Source organism: Dendrobates tinctorius, unplaced genomic scaffold (assembly GCF_039654945.1).
Source record: "Dendrobates tinctorius isolate UK_male_01 unplaced genomic scaffold, ASM3965494v1 ptg000107l, whole genome shotgun sequence".
Taxonomy (NCBI): domain Eukaryota; kingdom Metazoa; phylum Chordata; class Amphibia; order Anura; family Dendrobatidae; genus Dendrobates; species Dendrobates tinctorius.
In genome coordinates, this window is record NW_027361775.1 from 15,933,438 (window position 1) to 15,952,896 (window position 19,459).

At 41.1% G+C, this 19,459-nt stretch overlaps 1 protein-coding gene across 4 annotated transcripts in view; it reads right to left on the reverse strand.

Moving 5' to 3' along the window:
* The window catches only part of ARHGEF10 (Rho guanine nucleotide exchange factor 10), a 291,292-nt gene that overhangs the window by 190,718 nt on the left and 81,115 nt on the right, over nt 1–19,459 (reverse strand). For all 4 annotated transcript variants that reach the window (XM_073589190.1, XM_073589191.1, XM_073589188.1 and 1 more), the window contains exons 6-8: nt 15,870–15,949; nt 11,736–11,792; nt 9,540–9,709 (exon numbers count right to left, since the gene is read on the reverse strand). In XM_073589190.1, coding sequence (XP_073445291.1) covers nt 9,540–9,709; nt 11,736–11,792; nt 15,870–15,949 — 307 coding nt within the window. The remainder of the gene's footprint in view (nt 1–9,539; nt 9,710–11,735; nt 11,793–15,869; nt 15,950–19,459) is intronic.

The window sequence follows — 19,459 nt, forward strand, 5'->3', positions numbered from 1 at the left end:
CACCTCTCTCTGATTTACGGGCATTTTAAAATTGCAAAATTTTCGCCATATTTCCGTTTTTTTCATAAATAAACACAAGACTTATCGAAGAAATTTTACCACTAACATGAAGTACAATATGTTACGAAAAAACAATCTCAGAATCAGCGGGATCCCTTAAAGCGTTCCAGAGTTATAACCTCATAAAGGGACAGTGGTCAGAATTGTAAAAATTGGCCTGGTCATTAAGCTGCAAACTGGCTGTCTCTAAGGGGTTAATCTAATTATGCACATTGTCTCTTCAGAGAGGAAGAGGACTAGAACTCTAGTGCCACCTATTGGAAGTAACAATCCTAAAAGTCAATTTCGACCCTTTAAGGAGCCTTGTTACATGACTTAAGGCCCCGTCTCACTAAGTGATCTCGGTAGCGAGAACGCTGCTGAGTCACAACTTTTGTGACGTAACAGCGATCTCACCAGCGAGATCGCTGTGTGTGACAGCGATCAGCGAGCGGCCCCCCTGCCGGTATCGCTGATCACTGGAAGAAACCTCTGGACATTTCTTTGGTCGCTGGTCTCCCGCTGGCCAGCACACATCACTGTGTGTGACAGGCGGGAGACCAGCGATCAGGTGTAAAAAATAATAAAAAAAATAAAAAATATAGTTATTCTCACCTTCCGATGTCCCGCGCAGTCTTCCGGCCTCTCTCCACGCTCCGGTCCCAGTGATCCTTTGCACGAATGACCGCGAGACTTTGTTATCCCTCGAGACCGTGACATCTCGCGGTCATTCGTGCAAAGGATCACTGGGACCGGAGCGTGGAGAGAGGCAGGATGGCTGAACGGGACGTCGGAAGGTGAAAGTAACTATATTTTTAATTTTGATACTATTTTCTACAGCGATAGCCAGCAATGCCGGGCGCTCGGCATCGCTGTGCTGATCGCTGGTGAAGCTGTCTTTGTGACAGCTCACCAGTGATCACATAGCGACTTACTAGCGATCCTGACACCTTGATATCGGTGTCGGGATCGCTGGTAAGTCGCTTAGTGTGACGGGGCCTTTAGGACAAAAGCCAAGCCAGAATCTCAATTTGCAGACACTGTGTTTCAGGGTACTGCCCCTCGTCAGTGCAAAGCGTGAGATCTGGTTTGGCTGTGAGAGAGGCGTCTGACCGATATCCAAGTATCATCATTTCTCCTTGCGGAGAATGACATGCCGCAATAATAATAATCTTTATTTTTATATAGCACTAACATTCCGCAGCGCTTTACAGTTTGCACACATTATCATCACTGTCCCCGTTGGGGCTCACAATCTAAATTCTCTATCAGTATGAGGAGACTTAAGGGGGTTTTACACTAAGCGATATCGCTAGCAATATCGCTAAAACGTCACTGGTTTTGTGACGTTATAGCGATATTGCTAGCGATATCGCTATGTGTGATACTTACCAGCGACCGCCTCCCCCGCTGTTAATCGCTGATCGTGCGAGAATGTCCGGCTCCATTTCTCGTCGGGCGCTTCCTGCTGTGACGACGAGCGACGCTGGATGCAGGCGGGAGGACGTCAGGATCGCTGTGTGTGAAAGGTGAGTATCGTGCGCTGCGACGCTGCTGCATCGCTGTGAGATCTTTCTGTATGAAAGCTCACTAGCGATCATTTAGCGATGCACCAGCGATCCTGACCGGGTCGGATCGCTGGTGCATCGCTAAATGTAAAAGGGCCTTTAAAGCCGTAATGCTCATCTGGGAAATATGCCAATTATGCAAATCGCCAAACATTAAACAAAAAGGAATCTTTTTGGATTTTTCGGTTACAAACCTAGTACCCAAATGGTTTGAACGATACGATGTGATTGAGAAAGTTTAGAGATGCTATACCTATGGATATAGAGATTAGGTTTATTAGGTTTTTTAATATATATATATATATATGTATATATATATAAATATATTTCTTTTTTTTTTTTTATTTATTTCTATACTTTTCCTACTGGAGTATAACTTCTTAAGTAAAGTGAATTATATCTTATCTATCTGTGCTAAAGAGTTAAACCAATTAAGAGGAGCATGCAAATAAAGTGAAGGATTGGTGCTAGTAACAAACACCCCTTCCTTTCCAGTTGTAAAAAGGGTATATAAAGACATGGTCATTGGTTTGGTATAGATGTATATTTGACCCGATGAAGGCTTTTTTAAGCCGAAATGCATTGTTGTTTTTACTGCTACACTTCAGAATAAAAATCTTTTAAAAAAAATTTTTAAGTAAGCCGGTCTCTCACATTATACTTCTTTCGGGAGCGCCGGTACCAGACTGGATTTTTTTCTTTTATCTTGTACCTGTGGACGACTGAGGATCGCCCTGTTGACCAGGAGCCGTGCAGCAAACCGAGTAATAGGACCTTGGTTTGGGACATTCCCCCAGGGCCAATATGCTGTCCCTTCATCCTCAATTTGGTGAGTGCATCAGCTTTGTATTTCTATTTGGGACATTTTTATTATTGCACTTAAATCCTGCGTGGTGCTGTCCCTTTTATATTCCCTATCCTCAGGGTACTATATGAAAAATAAAGTGCATGAAAATTTTGAAATCTCGGTCAGTCACTTTGATGGTATAGTAATACACATTGTTTTTGCTGCAGAAAAAAAAGGTAGCAAAGAAAATACCACAAAAACATCACGTGTGAACATAACATACACACTGCACTGTAAGGGTATCACCGCGGGTGTGCTCCAGAACCCAAGCACTATGAGCATAGTGATTGGACTTATTTACCATGTTTCCACAATACAAACAATATTGTAATTAATATTTACATTAAAAAATGCCACCTAAAATTGGATAATTTTTATTAACTTTAGAATTATTTTTATAAAAGCCAAAATATTTTTCACTGAATCAAATCATATGATGATGTAATACTTGAGCAGTTCATGGATTCAGGGGTGCGATGATCAAAAGTAACGCACACATTGTGACTGCCAGAAGGCAGGGCGGAAGGGACTGGGACCATGAATCTCAATGCAGACCCTGACAATCACTTTCGGCTTCTTTAGGAGAACTCTGAAGAAAATGACTGAGCTGTGAACAGAATTACAACTGTACAGTGCAGCAGGACATGCTCGGTGTTGGGAGGTTTTAATGAACAAAATAAAATAGTTAAATTCCCTTATGGTGTCACACTATATCCCCTTTGCACTTTTTTCCTTTTGGCAGATAGGACTTGTTGCAAATGGAAAAATAAAGCTCAAAAGGACAAGATCATCACTTAAGATGTGTACAGGAATTTACTAAAACATTCCTGAACTGATAGATCATTCCTTGGCCTAAAAAGGCAAAGTTCTGTTAGGCATACTTACATAACCAGCAGGCAAACAATAAAAGTACAGTACATGGGAAAGATACTTACAAATATCTATGGTAGCTTCAATTGGGCTCATAAAATCATTGCTTTAACATTTTTGCACCAGATTTTTCATGAAAAGCTTCTTTTTTAACATCACACTAGAAATGCAGTGTGCAAGGAATTGTGCCTCAGGGGCTTGGCTATGTACTTTATAATAATAATAATAAATTTTATTTTTATAGCGCCGACATATTCCGCAGCACTTTACATTTCAGAGGGGATTTGTACAGACAATAGACATTACAGCATAACAATAATCACATACAGTAGATTATAACAAATACCAAGAGGAGTGAGGGCCCTGCTCGCAAGCTTACAGTCTATGAGGAAAGAGGTAGACACGAAAGGTGGGTGGTAACAGTTGCCCTGATTGTATGGACCAGCCATAATGTTAAGTGTGTAACAGTACAGACACAGAGGGCTAATGGATGCATAAAGCATGTGGGAACATGATGCTGGGAACCTGGTTATGGTAAAATTTTTGGCTCTGCCACACAGGGATAGGTTAGGTTAATGTGTTGAGGCGATAGGCCAGTCTGAATAAATGCGTTTTCAGGACACGCTTAAAATTGTGGGGATTGGGGACTAATCGTATTGACCTGGGAAGTGCATTCCAAAGAATTGGCGCGGCACGTGTAAAGTCTTGGAGACGGGAGTGGGAGGTTCTGACTATTGAGGATACTAACCTCAGGTCATCAGCAGAACGGAGGGCGCGGGTAGGGTGGTATACTGAAACAAGGGAGGAGATGTAGGGTGGTGCTGAGCCATGGAGGGCTTTGTGGGTGAGGGTAATAAGTTTATACTGAATTCTGGAGTGGATGGGTAGCCAGTGTAATGACTGGCACAAGGTAGAGGCATCGGTGTAACGATTGGTGAGGAATATGATCCTGGCTGCAGCATTCAAGACAGATTGGAGAGGGGAGAGTTTTGTAAGAGGGAGACCGATTAGAAGAGAGTTACAATAGTCGAGACGAGAATGAATAAGAGAAACAGTAAGAGTTTTTGCAGAGTCAAAAGTAAGAAAAGGTCGAATTCTAGAAATGTTTTTGAGGTGCAGATGACAAGAGCGAGCCAGTGATCGAATGTGGGGGGCAAAGGAAAGCTCGGAATCAAGTATGACCCCAAGACAGTGGGCATGTTGCTGGGGAGTAATAGTGGAACCACAGACGGAAATGGCAATGTCGGGTGTAGGTACATTAGTAGCGGGAGGAAACACAAGGAGTTCAGTCTTTGACAGGTTCAGTTTCAGATATAATAGCTTTATAGCTACCATGTAATAATATACCTTGATGTATTATTAATTACAGCTGCTTATACTCCACAAAATGAAGACAAGACTGACACTTGGTAAATTAAGCTTTTAGAAGTATCTATTTCCCTTCTAGTAGATTGATTCCCAACACTAGCAAATAGCTGCTTTTAAAGAATGTACCCGAGTCTCTCACTACAAACACACAGAGCCGTAAGCCACACTTGGGAAAAGCTTGGGAAGATTTTACCTCTGAAGCTGTTTTTTCTAACCTCCTCCCCACCCTGCTGTTCCACAATACACAGGAATCCATCTTACACTGCCACATACTGTATGCTACTTCATTCCAGCACAGAACTCGTAAGTTTAAAGCAGGGCTGTGGAGTCGGAGAGTAGGTGTCCATTTTGGTGGAGTCTGAGTCAGTATAAAACGGACCGACTCAGACTCCTAAAATATATAATAAATTGGGTACAGTAGTTCAATGCAGTATGTGCTGTACATTTTTCTAACAGAACGTTTCAGGGCATATATGCATAAAGTTTTTGGAGTGGGTCAGCTTATAAATAAAAAAAAAATGTTTGAAAGACATTTTAAATTAGTATTAATTATAAAACCACTTTGCTGTTCATATCTTTAGTGTTTTGAGCATTTTTTTTCTTTCAGCTTCAGGTATTGAAAAACAACTGGTGGAGAAAAAGGAAAAAAAAAAAAAAAAAAAACATCCACGTCACTAGTTTGCAGCGGCTCCTGATGAGTCTTAGGAAAAAACCTCAAACAAATAAACATAGTTGGAGAAGTTGGCTGAAAACTGGGTGTCTCCGCTGACTAGTCTGAGGCGGGTCCCCGGCCGGCCTCGCCCCATCTCACTAAAGTTAACTGAAAAGTCTCTTACTATGCTTGTCATAGAGAGAAACATGCAAGTCAAATAGATCAGGGTGGTGAGGATATGGCCAGGGACCTGCCTTGGACTAATCAGCCGAGACACATAGGCCCAAGCCGGCTTTTAAGTAAAATCTACCTGACTGCAATCCTGCAGCATGAATCTGATGACAGGTTTTCTTTAAAGTGGTGCTCCAGAGAGATAAAAATGTTTGTACTGTCCCTGCCCTTATAAACTATAAAGATGAGATGCCTAGCAGTTTTATCATCTTTATAACGCATGTAATTCCGTGTGACAGCATCTGTTCCTCACTGATGCCCCCTCCTGTCTGGGACCTTATGTCACACACCAGTGTGAGATGAGGGGGCATGGTGGGGGCGTGGCCACTCCCCCTGTTCTCTGCAGGGATACAGGTATTATCAGGAGACTGGCTGATTACAGCAGTGTGCAGCTCCTTGCCATTATGTCGCAGACGGAGGGGTGAGCAGTGCAGTGAAAAGCAGCTCCTGTCACGCCATCCCCCTGATAATGCCTCCCGTCTGCAGTGAAGGAGACATTATCAGGGGCTGGCTGCTGCTACTAAAAGCCTTGAGCCTGCAGGCCACCACGCCTCAGACTGCAGACAGGGAGCCATCATCAGGGGGCTGGGGTGAGAGCAGCTGCTTTTCACTGCACCGCTCAGCCCTCCGTCTGGGACATAACAGCATGAAGCTGCACACTGCTGTAATCAGACAGTCTCCCAATAATCACTGTATGATCTCTGCAGAGAACAGGGGGAGTGGCCACGTCTCCACCACACCCCCTCTTCTGAGGCAGGCTGTTACTCACAGGGAGAAGACGCACACTGGTGTATGATGTAAAGTCCCAGAAGAGAGGGGGGGGAGCAGTGAGGAGCAGCTGCTGTCACATGGACTACAAGGGTTATAAAGATAATTAAAGTGCACTGGGCATCTCATCTTAAATGTTTATACTGTCCCTGCCCTCAAACTATAATCTCCCCGGAATAACTAACCGCTAAACAAGTAACCGAACATGTCAAAAATCTTCACCAGCACAGGGTGCACAGGGGCAGATTTATTAAATTACATTTGCACATTTTTTAGAAGGATACTTTATTGTGCAAAAATGTGTGCCTTTTTCATTATAAGACAACGGTGCTAGCTTTGTAAAAAAAAAAGTTGGTTGGACTTGGCAGAAAGGTTTATTACTATTCAAGCCATTGCCTGGTATAAATGATAGTGTTGCTTTTCTACCCATGGATTAAAACGGTTGTACTTCCTAATCAATTTGTTGCATTTTACTCCTGCGCACTCTGGCCATAGACCAGTGCAAGAAACACCAGTCTTGGTAAATTTCTTCATAGAATGTAAGAACCATGCACCAATGTTTGCAGAACAAGTAGACCTGCATTTCTCTCCTGCCGCTTGCTAATGTAGCGATTAAATGTTCCTTCTTTACAATCATAAGTGAATGTTACAAAAAATTAGAAACAAATATTCTTTTCTTCTGAACAGCGAAAGTGACATTTGTGAATTGATTTCACCAGCTATATTCTGGTAATAGACTGTAATAATGTACTAAAGAGCTCCGGGTGGGAAGTTTACAACCCTTCTCACTGCAGTTCATTACAATAGCACAGCTTGTCAGCTTATGTATTGTTGAAGAAAATAAAATGACAATTACAAACTATATTATGGCAAAAACAAGTGTATATCAAAATAACACAGTAAATACCAATAACAGCAGACAGTGAATTTAGACTAAATCAGTAAATGTTTGGGTAAAATGCACTATTAAAAGATAGACTAGCAAAAAAATGGTCATTTGTATCCATAATGTTAGGAGGGTTGACATAAGAAGTATAGAAACGCAGCTGCCAAGGCCATTAATACCTTAACCCTTCCTAAAAACTAGCATCTGGCACTGTCAGGATAGAGGCCTGTATATAGTTACCTGCTCCTCTGCAGTATGGCTTCCATAACTTATACCACTAATTTCTTAGTCAGCAAAGCAGCACATTCGGTGTTGAAATAAGATGGACGCTCAAATAAGAATAAGAGGCTTCAATGATTACATCCAAAGTAACCATGACAGCACATTAGATGCAGTAATCTCCAGGCAACAAAATAAAAGTTAACACAAAAAAACTCCATGTGAATATGTCCCTGGATTCAACCACTCTGGAAGTCAGCCAACCAAATTATCAATAGCGTTATAGGAGTTGAATTCATTCTTACCACTTACATGGTTCACTTGTTGTTGGGAGTAGAAAAACTACCGCACATAATGCACTTACCTAATTGCTCACATTCTAATATCCACCAAGTTAACAATCATTACACATTGGAAAAAGAAATATGAAAAAGGAGCAATCAGCTCACCTGTCCGGGTGCACGGCAAAACACTCCAATAACAGCAACAGTCCACACAATAGCCAGTACTCACATCTTCTAAAATAATTGCTTCATTAATGACGTAGTATAAAAAGGCACAAATATGGATGGATGCAACCGCTGAGCTCCCACAAAACAGGTTTCAGACCTACATGGTCCTTAGTCATGCCCTTGCGTGACAGAGGACCATGTAGGTCTGAAACATGTTTCCCAGGAGCACAGCGGATATTCCTTTTATGCCTTTTTAAATTTTTGTACTGTTTTAAACAATTTTTTTTTGCCTATTATAATAATGGACCAATAAAGTAATTCTTTTTAGAAGATGTCTATGGCAATCGCTTGGACTGTTGCTGTTATTGGAAAAAGAAGGACTCTCCTCATATCAATCAAGTGATCTTTCTCAGGAACAACACCGGTGTGTATGAAAAAATGACAGCCTTACATAAACATTCATTCCCTAACTTCTACACGAAACCGCGTCCTTGGCGTAACTGTGTTTCTCCTCCAAATATTTCTAATTTCTACACCTTTCTCAATCTCGGTTTTCAATGTGGCAACTATATAAATGTTTATCACCTTACTGTATTTTATCTGACTGTGTGACGTTTTATGTATACAGTCAATAACTATAATCTAGTGAAACATGCTATTCTTCTGAACTAAGTATTACTTTTTATAACTGTTTAACTTAAAGTTAACATATTAAAATCCTAATAAACATAAAAAATACAACTTTATGACAGGACTGCCTATTTTATCCACTCCTTATTTTGGCTTAAGAAATGCATTAAAAACTGCTCTGTGTGGCCTCATCCTCAGGGCCATATTAATCATAGGGCTTACTAGACTGAAGCTTACTTGCCTTCCATGGTAATAATAAATATAGTAGACCAAAAGCGCGCTAGCGTCAGGGATGTGACATCATGCCTCTTCCCTTATTATGGTAAATTTCCATGAACAACAGTCTAGCCGTTACCTTAACGTGCGCTCGAACATGACAGTTCATTGGGACCAGCCGAAACAGATATTATTCATACGTTTAGAAAAAGAAAACATGGCAGCCAAAATGTAGAAACGCAATTCAGGATTCAAGACAAAAAAGGAGAAAGAAGAACAACTGTGTTGTGAATAAAAATTGAAAAAATCTAATTGCGCAATAAAATAATTTAAAAATGGGTATAGAATGAGACACTCCTTCTTAGCAACTACTGTACCAGGGTGAGGCAGGCAGCAAGCTGAAAGCCTAAAGACCAAGGCATGGGTGAATATGGCCTTGCTTATCCATGCACAATTCTGACTGATGCAGGGTGATGTGCGCACCCATACTGAGGTCAAATGGCTGGAAAGGAAATCTGTCTATTCCAAAGATATTTTTATTGAGATCTCAAACTCTTGGGAAGAGGTTTACTCAAAGAAAAAAAAATGGTGTTGAGAGCTGACGCCACTTATTTTGCCTATAAGGTCAAAGCTCATTTGACACTTCTACGCCAATATCCCTGTAGATGTATTCTTAACCATCACATCTTGTGTGACTCTTACTTAGACAGGAGCTTTACGTGACCTATTCTCTGACATCAAAGGAAATATTACACTATATTATAACCAGACTGATCAAATCTAACACACGTACATGTCTCTTGTTGCCTCCTCGGAGGAAAGAGTTTGGGATGCCATGCTTTGATTCTGAGTCACTCTGCTCTTCATAGCTTTCAAATTCACTGGAACTCCATCCATAATCCAAAGAGCTGTTCCCAGCCTCCTCTTCATTCTCCACATCATCATAAATCATCTCCTCAGGATCTAAAAAATAGAACATTTTACTTTACAGAAGAAAATGGTTGATCTAAATGCTAACTTGTAATTTAAAAGTGTATTCTAATGTTAGATATTTATAGTATATCCACATGCCATAATGTATGGGAGATGCAGGTACAGTGGGTACAGAAAGTATTCAGACCCCCTTACATTTTTCTACATTTCTGGGTTTTTTCAGTCAAGATGGGGTGCAGAGTGTACATTAATGAGAAAAAAAATGAACTTTTTTGAATTTACCAAACGGCTGCAATGAAACAAAGAGTGAAAAATTTAAAAGGGGTCTGAATACTTTCTGTACCCACTGTATGACCTCTGGTTACTGCAGCCATCTCCAGTACAGTGATTCCCATGTAGGTAGAGTGGGTGCTCGCACTTATCACACAAGCATTTTTGACATATCTCAAGCCTGAAGTAGGAATACTCCCAAAAAGATAAATCTATTCAAGAGGATCTGTCAGCAGGTATTGGCTACGGATTCTGAGAGTGTCAATGATATGGGGGCAGATAACTTGATTCCTGTTATGTATCACTTACTGGGCTATTTGGTGTACTTTTGATAGTATCCCCATTTCTGTGTTGTAGATGTGGCAGTGGTCAGAAAGCCGAGCTGTGTATTACTCCGCCCACACCACTGATTAGCAGGTTCTTGTGTACACAGTGCATTGTCAGCAAGCTGTCAATAAGCGTTGGGCTGGGGTTACACAGATTAGCTGGTCTGGTTTGTACTAGACGCCTAGTCTGGCAGTGATAATCTCCTGTTGATAAAATACTGACTGTACTGACACTAGTGCAAGCTGCTGAACAAGTGACACATACCTGGAATCAGGCTTTGTGTCCCTACATCATGCTGCTCTCAGTTTAAATAGAAAAACCCTTATGATATATCCCTTTTAAGATAAATCAACATCAAGATAAACATAAAGTGATTGTAATATACACTTTTTTATTGTGCCTTTCTGTTATTGAGTCATGAGCAATCAAAGTATTTGGCAACTAAACAGTTTTATTTTTTTTAAGTCCTAGTGGGTATTCTCACAGAGATTCCATTGGGGGCATGTACTTCTCTTTCTATCAAATCATAAGCAGGCAGAAACACAGTGGATAAATAAAAACACGCCCCCCACAAAAGCTTAGACCAGATTACGTGAGACATGTATAGACAAAGTCTGCTTTCTTCACTGCCGATTGATGACAAGTGCTGAGGCATAGCAGAGCCGAGTGCGATTAGCTAAGCGATCTCTGCTTTCATTTCTGACAGCCAGTGTGGGGGGACGGCAGTACTGCAGAGGGGAGTCCCATTATAAACACTCTCCTCTCCTAGTGCTACCAACTCGGACAATTAGAAACATGCTTCTGCATACATACGGGGAAAAGAAAACACCCCACAGTAGCTTAGAACAGGCTCTGATTAAGACATAACGACAGTCTGCTCTCCTTACTTCAGAGTGATTACATGTGCTGGAGCATAGCAGACATACAGTAAGTGTGATTAAGAGCTTTCATCTCCCCTACTGGAGGGGGCAGTACAGCAGAGATGACAGCACTACATTTGCTTTGGGAATGCTATTGAGTATTTGGTTTAACCATAAAGCTCATTGGATTTTAAGAGAAGAGCTACTAGAAATGTTTAAAATGAGATTCCACTTCTGAAGCACTGACCCTCCTCCTACTGCTGGAGCTGAAAGCCGTCAGCCCGTTAATCACACTCAGGTCTGCCGTGCTCCAGCACTTGTCATCACACTGCAGTGAGGGACGCAGACAGACTGTCAGTAATTGTCTCACAATGAAAACCTGTTCTAAGCTACTGTGGGGTGTTGCTGCCTGCTTTTGGTTGGTCAGTGACAGAATGTGGAAGAAGTACACTCCTCAAATCGAAAGCTCTTTGATAATGTCGAATCGGTTTAAACAAAATTGTTTAGGTGTCTAATATTTTCATGACTAGTATCATTTTAAAAAAAAACAAAAAAACAATTTTCTAAATCGATTTCAAGATTGATCACACAATTAATACCTGTAGCGGAATCAGAGTTTTCCCTCGGAACATCATCATAAATAACTTCATCAGGATCTAGAAAAAACATAAGGCAAAACATAAACACTTAGACAAAGGGCCAGATACTTCAGCGATGATAAAAAGTAATAACATAGATACTATAAATTGTGCATAATATCATAATTGTACATCTACTATAAAATCATCTAATTCTGTCTGTCTGTAACGGAAATCCCGCATCGCTGATTGGTCGCGCACGGCGTCATCTCCTGCCACATGGATTTGCCGCAATCAGCGATATTGACGCGCAATTTAAAGGGGATCTGTCACCCCAATTTTGGCCTATCAGCTACAGCCACCGCCATCAGGGGCATATCTATACTATTCTGTAATGCTGTACATAAGCCCCCGATGAAACCTGAAAGATAAGAAAAAAAGAGTTGGATTATACTCACCCAGGCGTTCGGTCCGGTCCGATGGGTGTCGCCATCCCATCTGGCGCCTCCCATCTTTATACGATGATGTCCTCCTCCTTGCTTCTCCCTCGGCTCCTGCGCACACATACTTTATCGGCCCTTTTGAGGGCAGAGCAGAGTACTGCAGTGCACAGGCACCGGGACCTCTCTGACCTTTCCCAGCGCCTGCTCACTGCAGTACTTTACTCTGTCCTCAACAGGGCAGATAAAGTACACGTGCGCAGAAGCCGAGGGAGAAGCAAGGAGGAGGACGACATCATCGTATGAAGATGGGAGGTGCCGGACCGGACCACGACACCCACCGCACCCGCCCCCCCGTGAGTATAATCTAACGTGTTTTTCTTATTTTTTAGGTTTCATCGCGGGCTTATCTGCAGCATTACACATTGTAGATAAGCCCCTGATGGCGGTGGCCCCAGCTTATGGGGCAAAAATGGGCTGACAGATTCCCTTTAAATAAAATAAACTACATACATATTCTAGAATACCCGATGCGTTAGAAACGGGCCACCATCTAGTATACTATATACATTGTCATATAACGAAAGAGAAAAAGGACATTTTGGCCAGAGAGGTATCGGTAACTATGCCGCCTTCTCTTCTATTACTGTATTTTTCCCTTTAAAAGACAAGACTTTTTTTCCCCATTGAGGGGGAAAAAAAACTCACTGAGCTGTATAAAGCAGACAGGGCCATATTCTGCATTAAGAAACACATTTACATGAAAGTGCAAACTGCGCTATGACTCACCGCAGCCCAGTGGAAGCTTGTGGCAGGCAGGCATGTCAAGCATGCAGCAAGCGGTCATGTGAACCAGACAGCGGGCTGTGAATCGCAGGGCAGGCAGTCACAGGAAGCATGGGGGCAGGGTCGACTACTCTGCAGGGCTGGATACTGATTGGTGGCGGAAACTGGTGTTTAGCTCCATCCACCATCAGTGATCTGTCCCAGACAATATTTGTGTCCCTGCTATGAAGGATCTTGTGGACCTTAATAAAAGATCTACGCTGTAAATTAGGTGAGAAAAGACCCTGAAGGGGAGCTCAGTGGACAACCTAGGAGGTGCAATATAAGTACAACCCCCATCATCCTTCAGAATATACACTACCAATGGGTGCATTCCGAAGGATGATGGGGGTTGTAGACATATTTAGTATAAACACTCCAGGGACTGTAATTTAAGTGGCCAAAGTGTTTATTGTAAATGTGACTACCACCTCCCTCATCTTTCCAAATACATCAATGTACACAGTACGTGGGTGCATTCCTAAGGCTGAGGGGATGGTAGTCAAACTGTGATTACCACCCTCACCATACTTAAGAATGAACTCATGAATAAACTCATGTATACAGTATTACCATATTATTACATGTTTTAGCAAACTATTTGGCTCCAAACATTTTCTTTTCTTATTTTTATTTTCCTCCTCTAAAACCTAGGTTTGTCTTATAAAGTGAAAAATATGGTATATTTCAGCACAAACACTGTTGCATTGAAAAAAAAAAGCAGCCAAATTAATTGAGTTCCAATTCATTAAAGGGAATCTGGGCTGCTTTTAAGCTAGTACGATGGGCATACAGGTGATAGAATGGTTCAGCTAGTCTTACCTGTATGCCTCAGAGCTGCGGTCTACAGTAGATGTTGAGAAATGCACTTTTAATCTTTTACGTTAATTATTTCTTCCAGGCTCCAAGGCGTGTGGTGCCTGGAAGAAATCTATGCCTCCTCTCCATTACAGTACCACCCCCCTCCCATGCACGTCACACTGCCCATACACACATACATACATACACACTTTGAGCTTTATATATTAGATAAAGGACTATATACTTGCTGTGTTTTTATTTACCATACAACTATAGTATGGATAGGTGTCTTATAGATGCCTCTCCATTACTAAGCCATTGGCTTGAGATCATCAGACAATACAAACATGACATCAACCCCACAAATATGAACCCCACTTGCTAACACTACAGGGCAAGTGGGAAGAGCCGGGCAAAGCTCCAGAATTGGCACATCAAATAGGGGTCAATATCCCAGCCCCTTACCAGCCTGAGAACAACAGCACCCAGCTGTCTGCTTTAGCAAGGTTGGTTGTCAAAAGTATTTTTTTTTTTTTTTATTATTATTATTATTATTATTATTATTTAAATTTCATAAAACAGCGTGGGGACCCCTCTATTCTTGATAACCAGCCTTGCTGAAGCTAACAGCTGAGGGTTGCAGCCTGCAGTTGTCAGTTTAGCCTGGCTGGTTATCAAAAATACAGGGGAATCCACGCCGATTTATCTATTTATTTATAGCACTGGTGGGAGTAATAGTCCCATCAGCCACCACCTGCTCTCGTTATCAGTTGAATACAACTCTCAAAACTCTCCCCTGCTCGCGCTGATCACCGGCAGAGCAAGGGAGAATGACGAGATCGGTCTTCAGAGCCTTCACAGGTGCCGGTACGTGTGGTACTGATGTGGCACACGGTTGCCACACGTATGCCACAAGTATTACACACACGGATACTGATATCTCCGGTACCGGAAATATCAGGACGTGTGAAACTGGTCTTTGATAAAGTCATGTGTAGATTACATGTGTTTATATTGAGTTTAGGCTGTGCAAATGCACTCAAATGTATATGCATTTTTATCTGCACATTTCTTCTTCTAATTTAAGTCTATGTATGACAAATATCTGCAAATAAAATACATATTTACTAGTGATGCATGATTTGCGGCTGCTGGACAGCCTGAATACATGTGAGGAATACCTGTTTGTTAGGGAATACCCTCATGTATTCAGCCTGTCTAGCAGCCGCAAATCATGCAGCTGCGGCAACGAAAACAAAATCTACAAGCACTACAAAATACTCGGAGACCACCCAAGCATGCTCTTGGAAACCTGAATAATGAGTATACTTCCTCATCACTAATATTTACCACAAGAAGACTGGACATGTTGTAGATTTAAAAATCTGCAGTGTAAAATAAAACAAAACATTGGGAATGAGATCTGTTAGACTCCCATTTATTTATAATGTGCACTGGCACGGTGGCTCAGTGGTTAGCACTGTAACATTGCAGAGTCGGGGTCTTGAGTTCAAATCCCAAAAAACACAACATTTGCCAGGCATTTATATGTTCTCCCTGTGGGACAGTGTGGATGATGTCTGTAAATTGTGAACTTAGCCTAAAAAAGACCTATCACACCCCTACCTGTCTAACATCAGATTTAGTAATTTCTTGTGTTCCCCAGGCAATAAGTCTAGAACATATTTACTTTGAACCGCCATTATCTGACCTCCTTACTGGTTATGGTTGGAGAAAAAAAAAAGGCATTATCATTCCCCTTTTCAAATTGCAATAAAGAGAAATATAAGACACAATATGGTATGGTCTGACAGAGTCTGATACCATCCACACAGTGCTGACTTGGTGCTTGAGAACTTGCTTCCTTGACACGGGGAGCAGTCACAGCAAGCCATCAGCTTTCTAATTTATTGCCATGTGTAATAAGAGAAGAAAAGGAACAAGGCAACATACTAAAAAAAAATGGAAAGAATCTTATCAAAGAAACAGAAGCAACAAAAAAGATAGGAAGGGTGGAAGAGAAGGAATTTCAAGGCAAGTTTAAAGGGATATAGAAATGTGTTTAGATAACAAAAGTTGTGGTATTTACTCTCCATCCATTCTGTATTTGCAGGATCGGACACCCACTTTGCCAGTACATCCTCTTCTTTCAAGGCTTGGAAGTCTTCACTGTAATGAAGAAACAACACTACATATTTTTGACCACAGTGTTCACAAAAATGATACAACAAAATACCTCATATTCTAACAAACTATTTAAAAAGAAAAAAGCTTATATAATCATCAAACTAAACCTGTCACCTGTTTTCCAATAATTTTGGAAAAAAAGGGGACGGGGGGGGGGAGACAGGAAATAGCAAAGAGAAGACTACAAAGTTCTAGCAGGTTCTAAATAAAATTTGCATTAAACATACAATCCAATATCTTATTTTGAATTAATTTGGTACACACTATTATGTTAGTCAATTGAGTTCGGATACATCTCCAACCATTTCACCCAAGATTGAACATTTCCTTTTCTAATAGTCTTTATTATCAAATTTATCAATCATATAACATTGTATAACATTGTGTACCATTGAGGGTAAATCGCAGAGGGAAAGTGTGGGGGGGGGGGAATTGAATATTTTCATTTCGTGTATCCATGTAGGTAGATCATAGATGGAGGGGAGAGGAAGGGAGGGGGAGAGGGGGAAGGAGGGTAACTGATCAAAAACTTATAACAATAACATTGTCATTTAAGAAGTACTAAACAGGCTTTGAGGTACATAGTAGTAGTGATTAAGGGTAAATGCTATCCCAGTGAGGCAATTTTTTAGAGAACTTAACTAGTTGATTATTCGCCAGAGCAAATGATAACTCATATGATCTATGCAGAAAAATTTTTTCTATCAAATCAGAGAAAAAGAGAGAGCTGTGGTTTTTCCACTTAAAAGCTATACTGTTTTTGGCCACAAGCAGAATGTGAATGATCATGTATTTTTTGTCCAAACTGAAGTTTTCAAGGCCAAGAGAAAGCAGTCTCATTCGGGGATTCAGAATGGTTGATTTACCTGTTATTATATCAATGAGAGCAGATACTTGAGACCAAAGGGATTTTAACTTAAGGCAGTACCAAAATACAGTGCCTTGCGAAAGTATTCGGCCCCCTGGAACTTTTCAACCTTTTCCCACATATCATGCTTCAAACATAAAGATACCAAATGTAAATTTTTGGTGAAGAATCAACAACAAGTGGGACACAACTGTGAGTTGAACGAAATTTATTGGTTATTTTAAATTTTTGTGGAAAGTCAAAAACTGAAAATTGGGGCGTGCAATATTATTCGGCCCCTTTAACTTAATACTTTGTTGCGCCCCCTTTTGCTGTGATTACAGCTGCAAGTCGCTTGGGGTATGTCTCTATCAGTTTTGTACATTGAGAGACTGCAATTCTTGCCCATTCTTCCTTGGCAAACAGCTCAAGCTCAGTGAGGTTTGATGAAGATCATTTGTGAACAGCAGTTTTGAGCTCTTTCCACAGATTCTCGATTGGATTCAGGTCTGGACTTGGACATTCTAACACCTGGATACGTTTGTTTGTGAACCATTCCATTGTAGATTTTGCTTTATGTTTGGGATCTTGTTGGAAGACAAATCTCCGTCCCAGTCTCAGGTCTTTTGCAGACTCCAATAGGTTTTCTTCAAGAATGGTCCTGTATTTTGCTCCATCCATCTTCCCATCAATTTTAACCATCTTCCCTGTCCCTGCTGAAGAAAAGCAGGCCCAAACGAGGATGCTGCCACCAGCATGTTTGACAGGGGATGGTGTGTTCAGGGTGATGAGCTGTGTTGCCTTTACGCCAAACATATCGTTTGGCATTGTTGCCAAAAAGTTCGATTTTGGTTTCATCCGACCAGAGCACCTTCTTCCACATGTTTGGTGTGTCTCCCAGGTGGCTTGTTGTAAACTTTAAACAACACTTTTTATGGATATCTTTGAGAAATGGCTTTCTTCTTGCCACTCTTCCATAAAGGCCAGATTTGTGCAGTGTACAACTGATTGTTCTCCTATGGACAGACTGTCCCACCTCAGCTGTAGATCTCTGCAGTTCATCCAGAGTGATCATGGACCTCTTGGCTGCATATCTGATCAGTCTTCTCCTTGTTTGAGATGAAAGTTTAGAGGGACGGCCAGGTCTTGGTATATTTGCAGTGGTATGATACTCCTTCCATTTCAATATGATCACTTGCACAATGCTCCTTGGGATATTTAAAGTTTTGGAAATCATTTTGTATCCAAATCCGGCTTTAAAGTTCTTCACAACGGTATCACAGACCTACCTGTTGTGTTCCTTGGTCTTCAGGATGCTCTCTGAGCTTCAAACAGAACCCTGAGACTATCACAGAGCAAGTGCATTTATACGGAGACTTGATTACACACAGGTGGATTATATTAATCATCATTAGTCATTTAGGACAACATTTGATCATTCAGAGATCCACAATGAACTTCTGGAGCGAGTTTGCTGCACTGAAAGTAAAGGGGCCGAATAATATTGCACGCCCCAATTTTCAGTTTTTGAAATTCCACAAAAATATAAAATCAATAAATTTCGTTCAACTTCACAATTGTGTCCCACTTGTTGATTCTTCACCAAAAAATGTACAATTTGTTATCTTTATGTTTGAAGCATGATATGTGGGAAAAGGTTCAAAAGTTCCAGGGGGCAGAATACTTTCGCATGGCACTATGTGTGTAGGAGGTAGTCTTTAAGACTGCAATTCCTCCAGCACTCAGGGGAACCTCCTTGTTTAAAATGTGCCAACCTTGCTGCTGGTGTGTAGTACCAACGTGAAATGGTTTTGAAATGGGATTCTTGCAGTGACATGGATAGCATAGAAGCATACATAGAGGACAGAGCGTCTTCCCATTCTTCTCGACTAAAAGTTGTATTTAGCCATCTTTACCATCTATGCATATACAAGTTTTTTGGCATGTCCCAGTCATGATTAAGCCAGTTATAAATATATCTGTAGCTCCAGAAGATCCCATGTTCAGTGTTGCTTATTAAATTTAAAGTTGCTTATGATAATTTGGGTTTCTTCTGGAGTTAAGACATGACTTGGTCTTTTAAGATCAAGAACTGTAGAAACATAGACGACAGAACTTTGTGTTTGTTTCTTAGGTTGCTGAAATTTAAAAAAGTTTTCGCCGTAAATGTCCCCCAGCTGGGAAATACCATTTTCCTCCCAAGTAGTGGATAGAGCTGCATTGTTGAATGCATAGATAGTAGAGAGAGGGTCTTTAGGATGTTTATTTTTATTAAGAAAGGTTTCCAATCCTAACCAGGCTGGGGAATTAGATGGTGATAGCCAATGTTGACTTTGTTTTATCAAAGTCGTAAGGTGGTGGGCAGTTATGTTTGGGATTCCTAGACCACCGTATGCAATACTTAATGGGGTCCTAGGTTTCTTGTTATTCGAGATGAATTTGTTGATTAATTTTCCTTTACAGAACTCTTGAGTTTATGACCCGTAGTTCTGCAGCAGCTGTTCTACCAAAGCTTTGAGAATTGTTGTGGGCTACACAAGCCCATCAGATGTGCAAGTACTCCCCACTAATATACATGTTGCTATCGGATAATACCCTCTTGCTCTTTTTTGGTCCCCAGCTCCCGTTGGTAACATACGGTATGC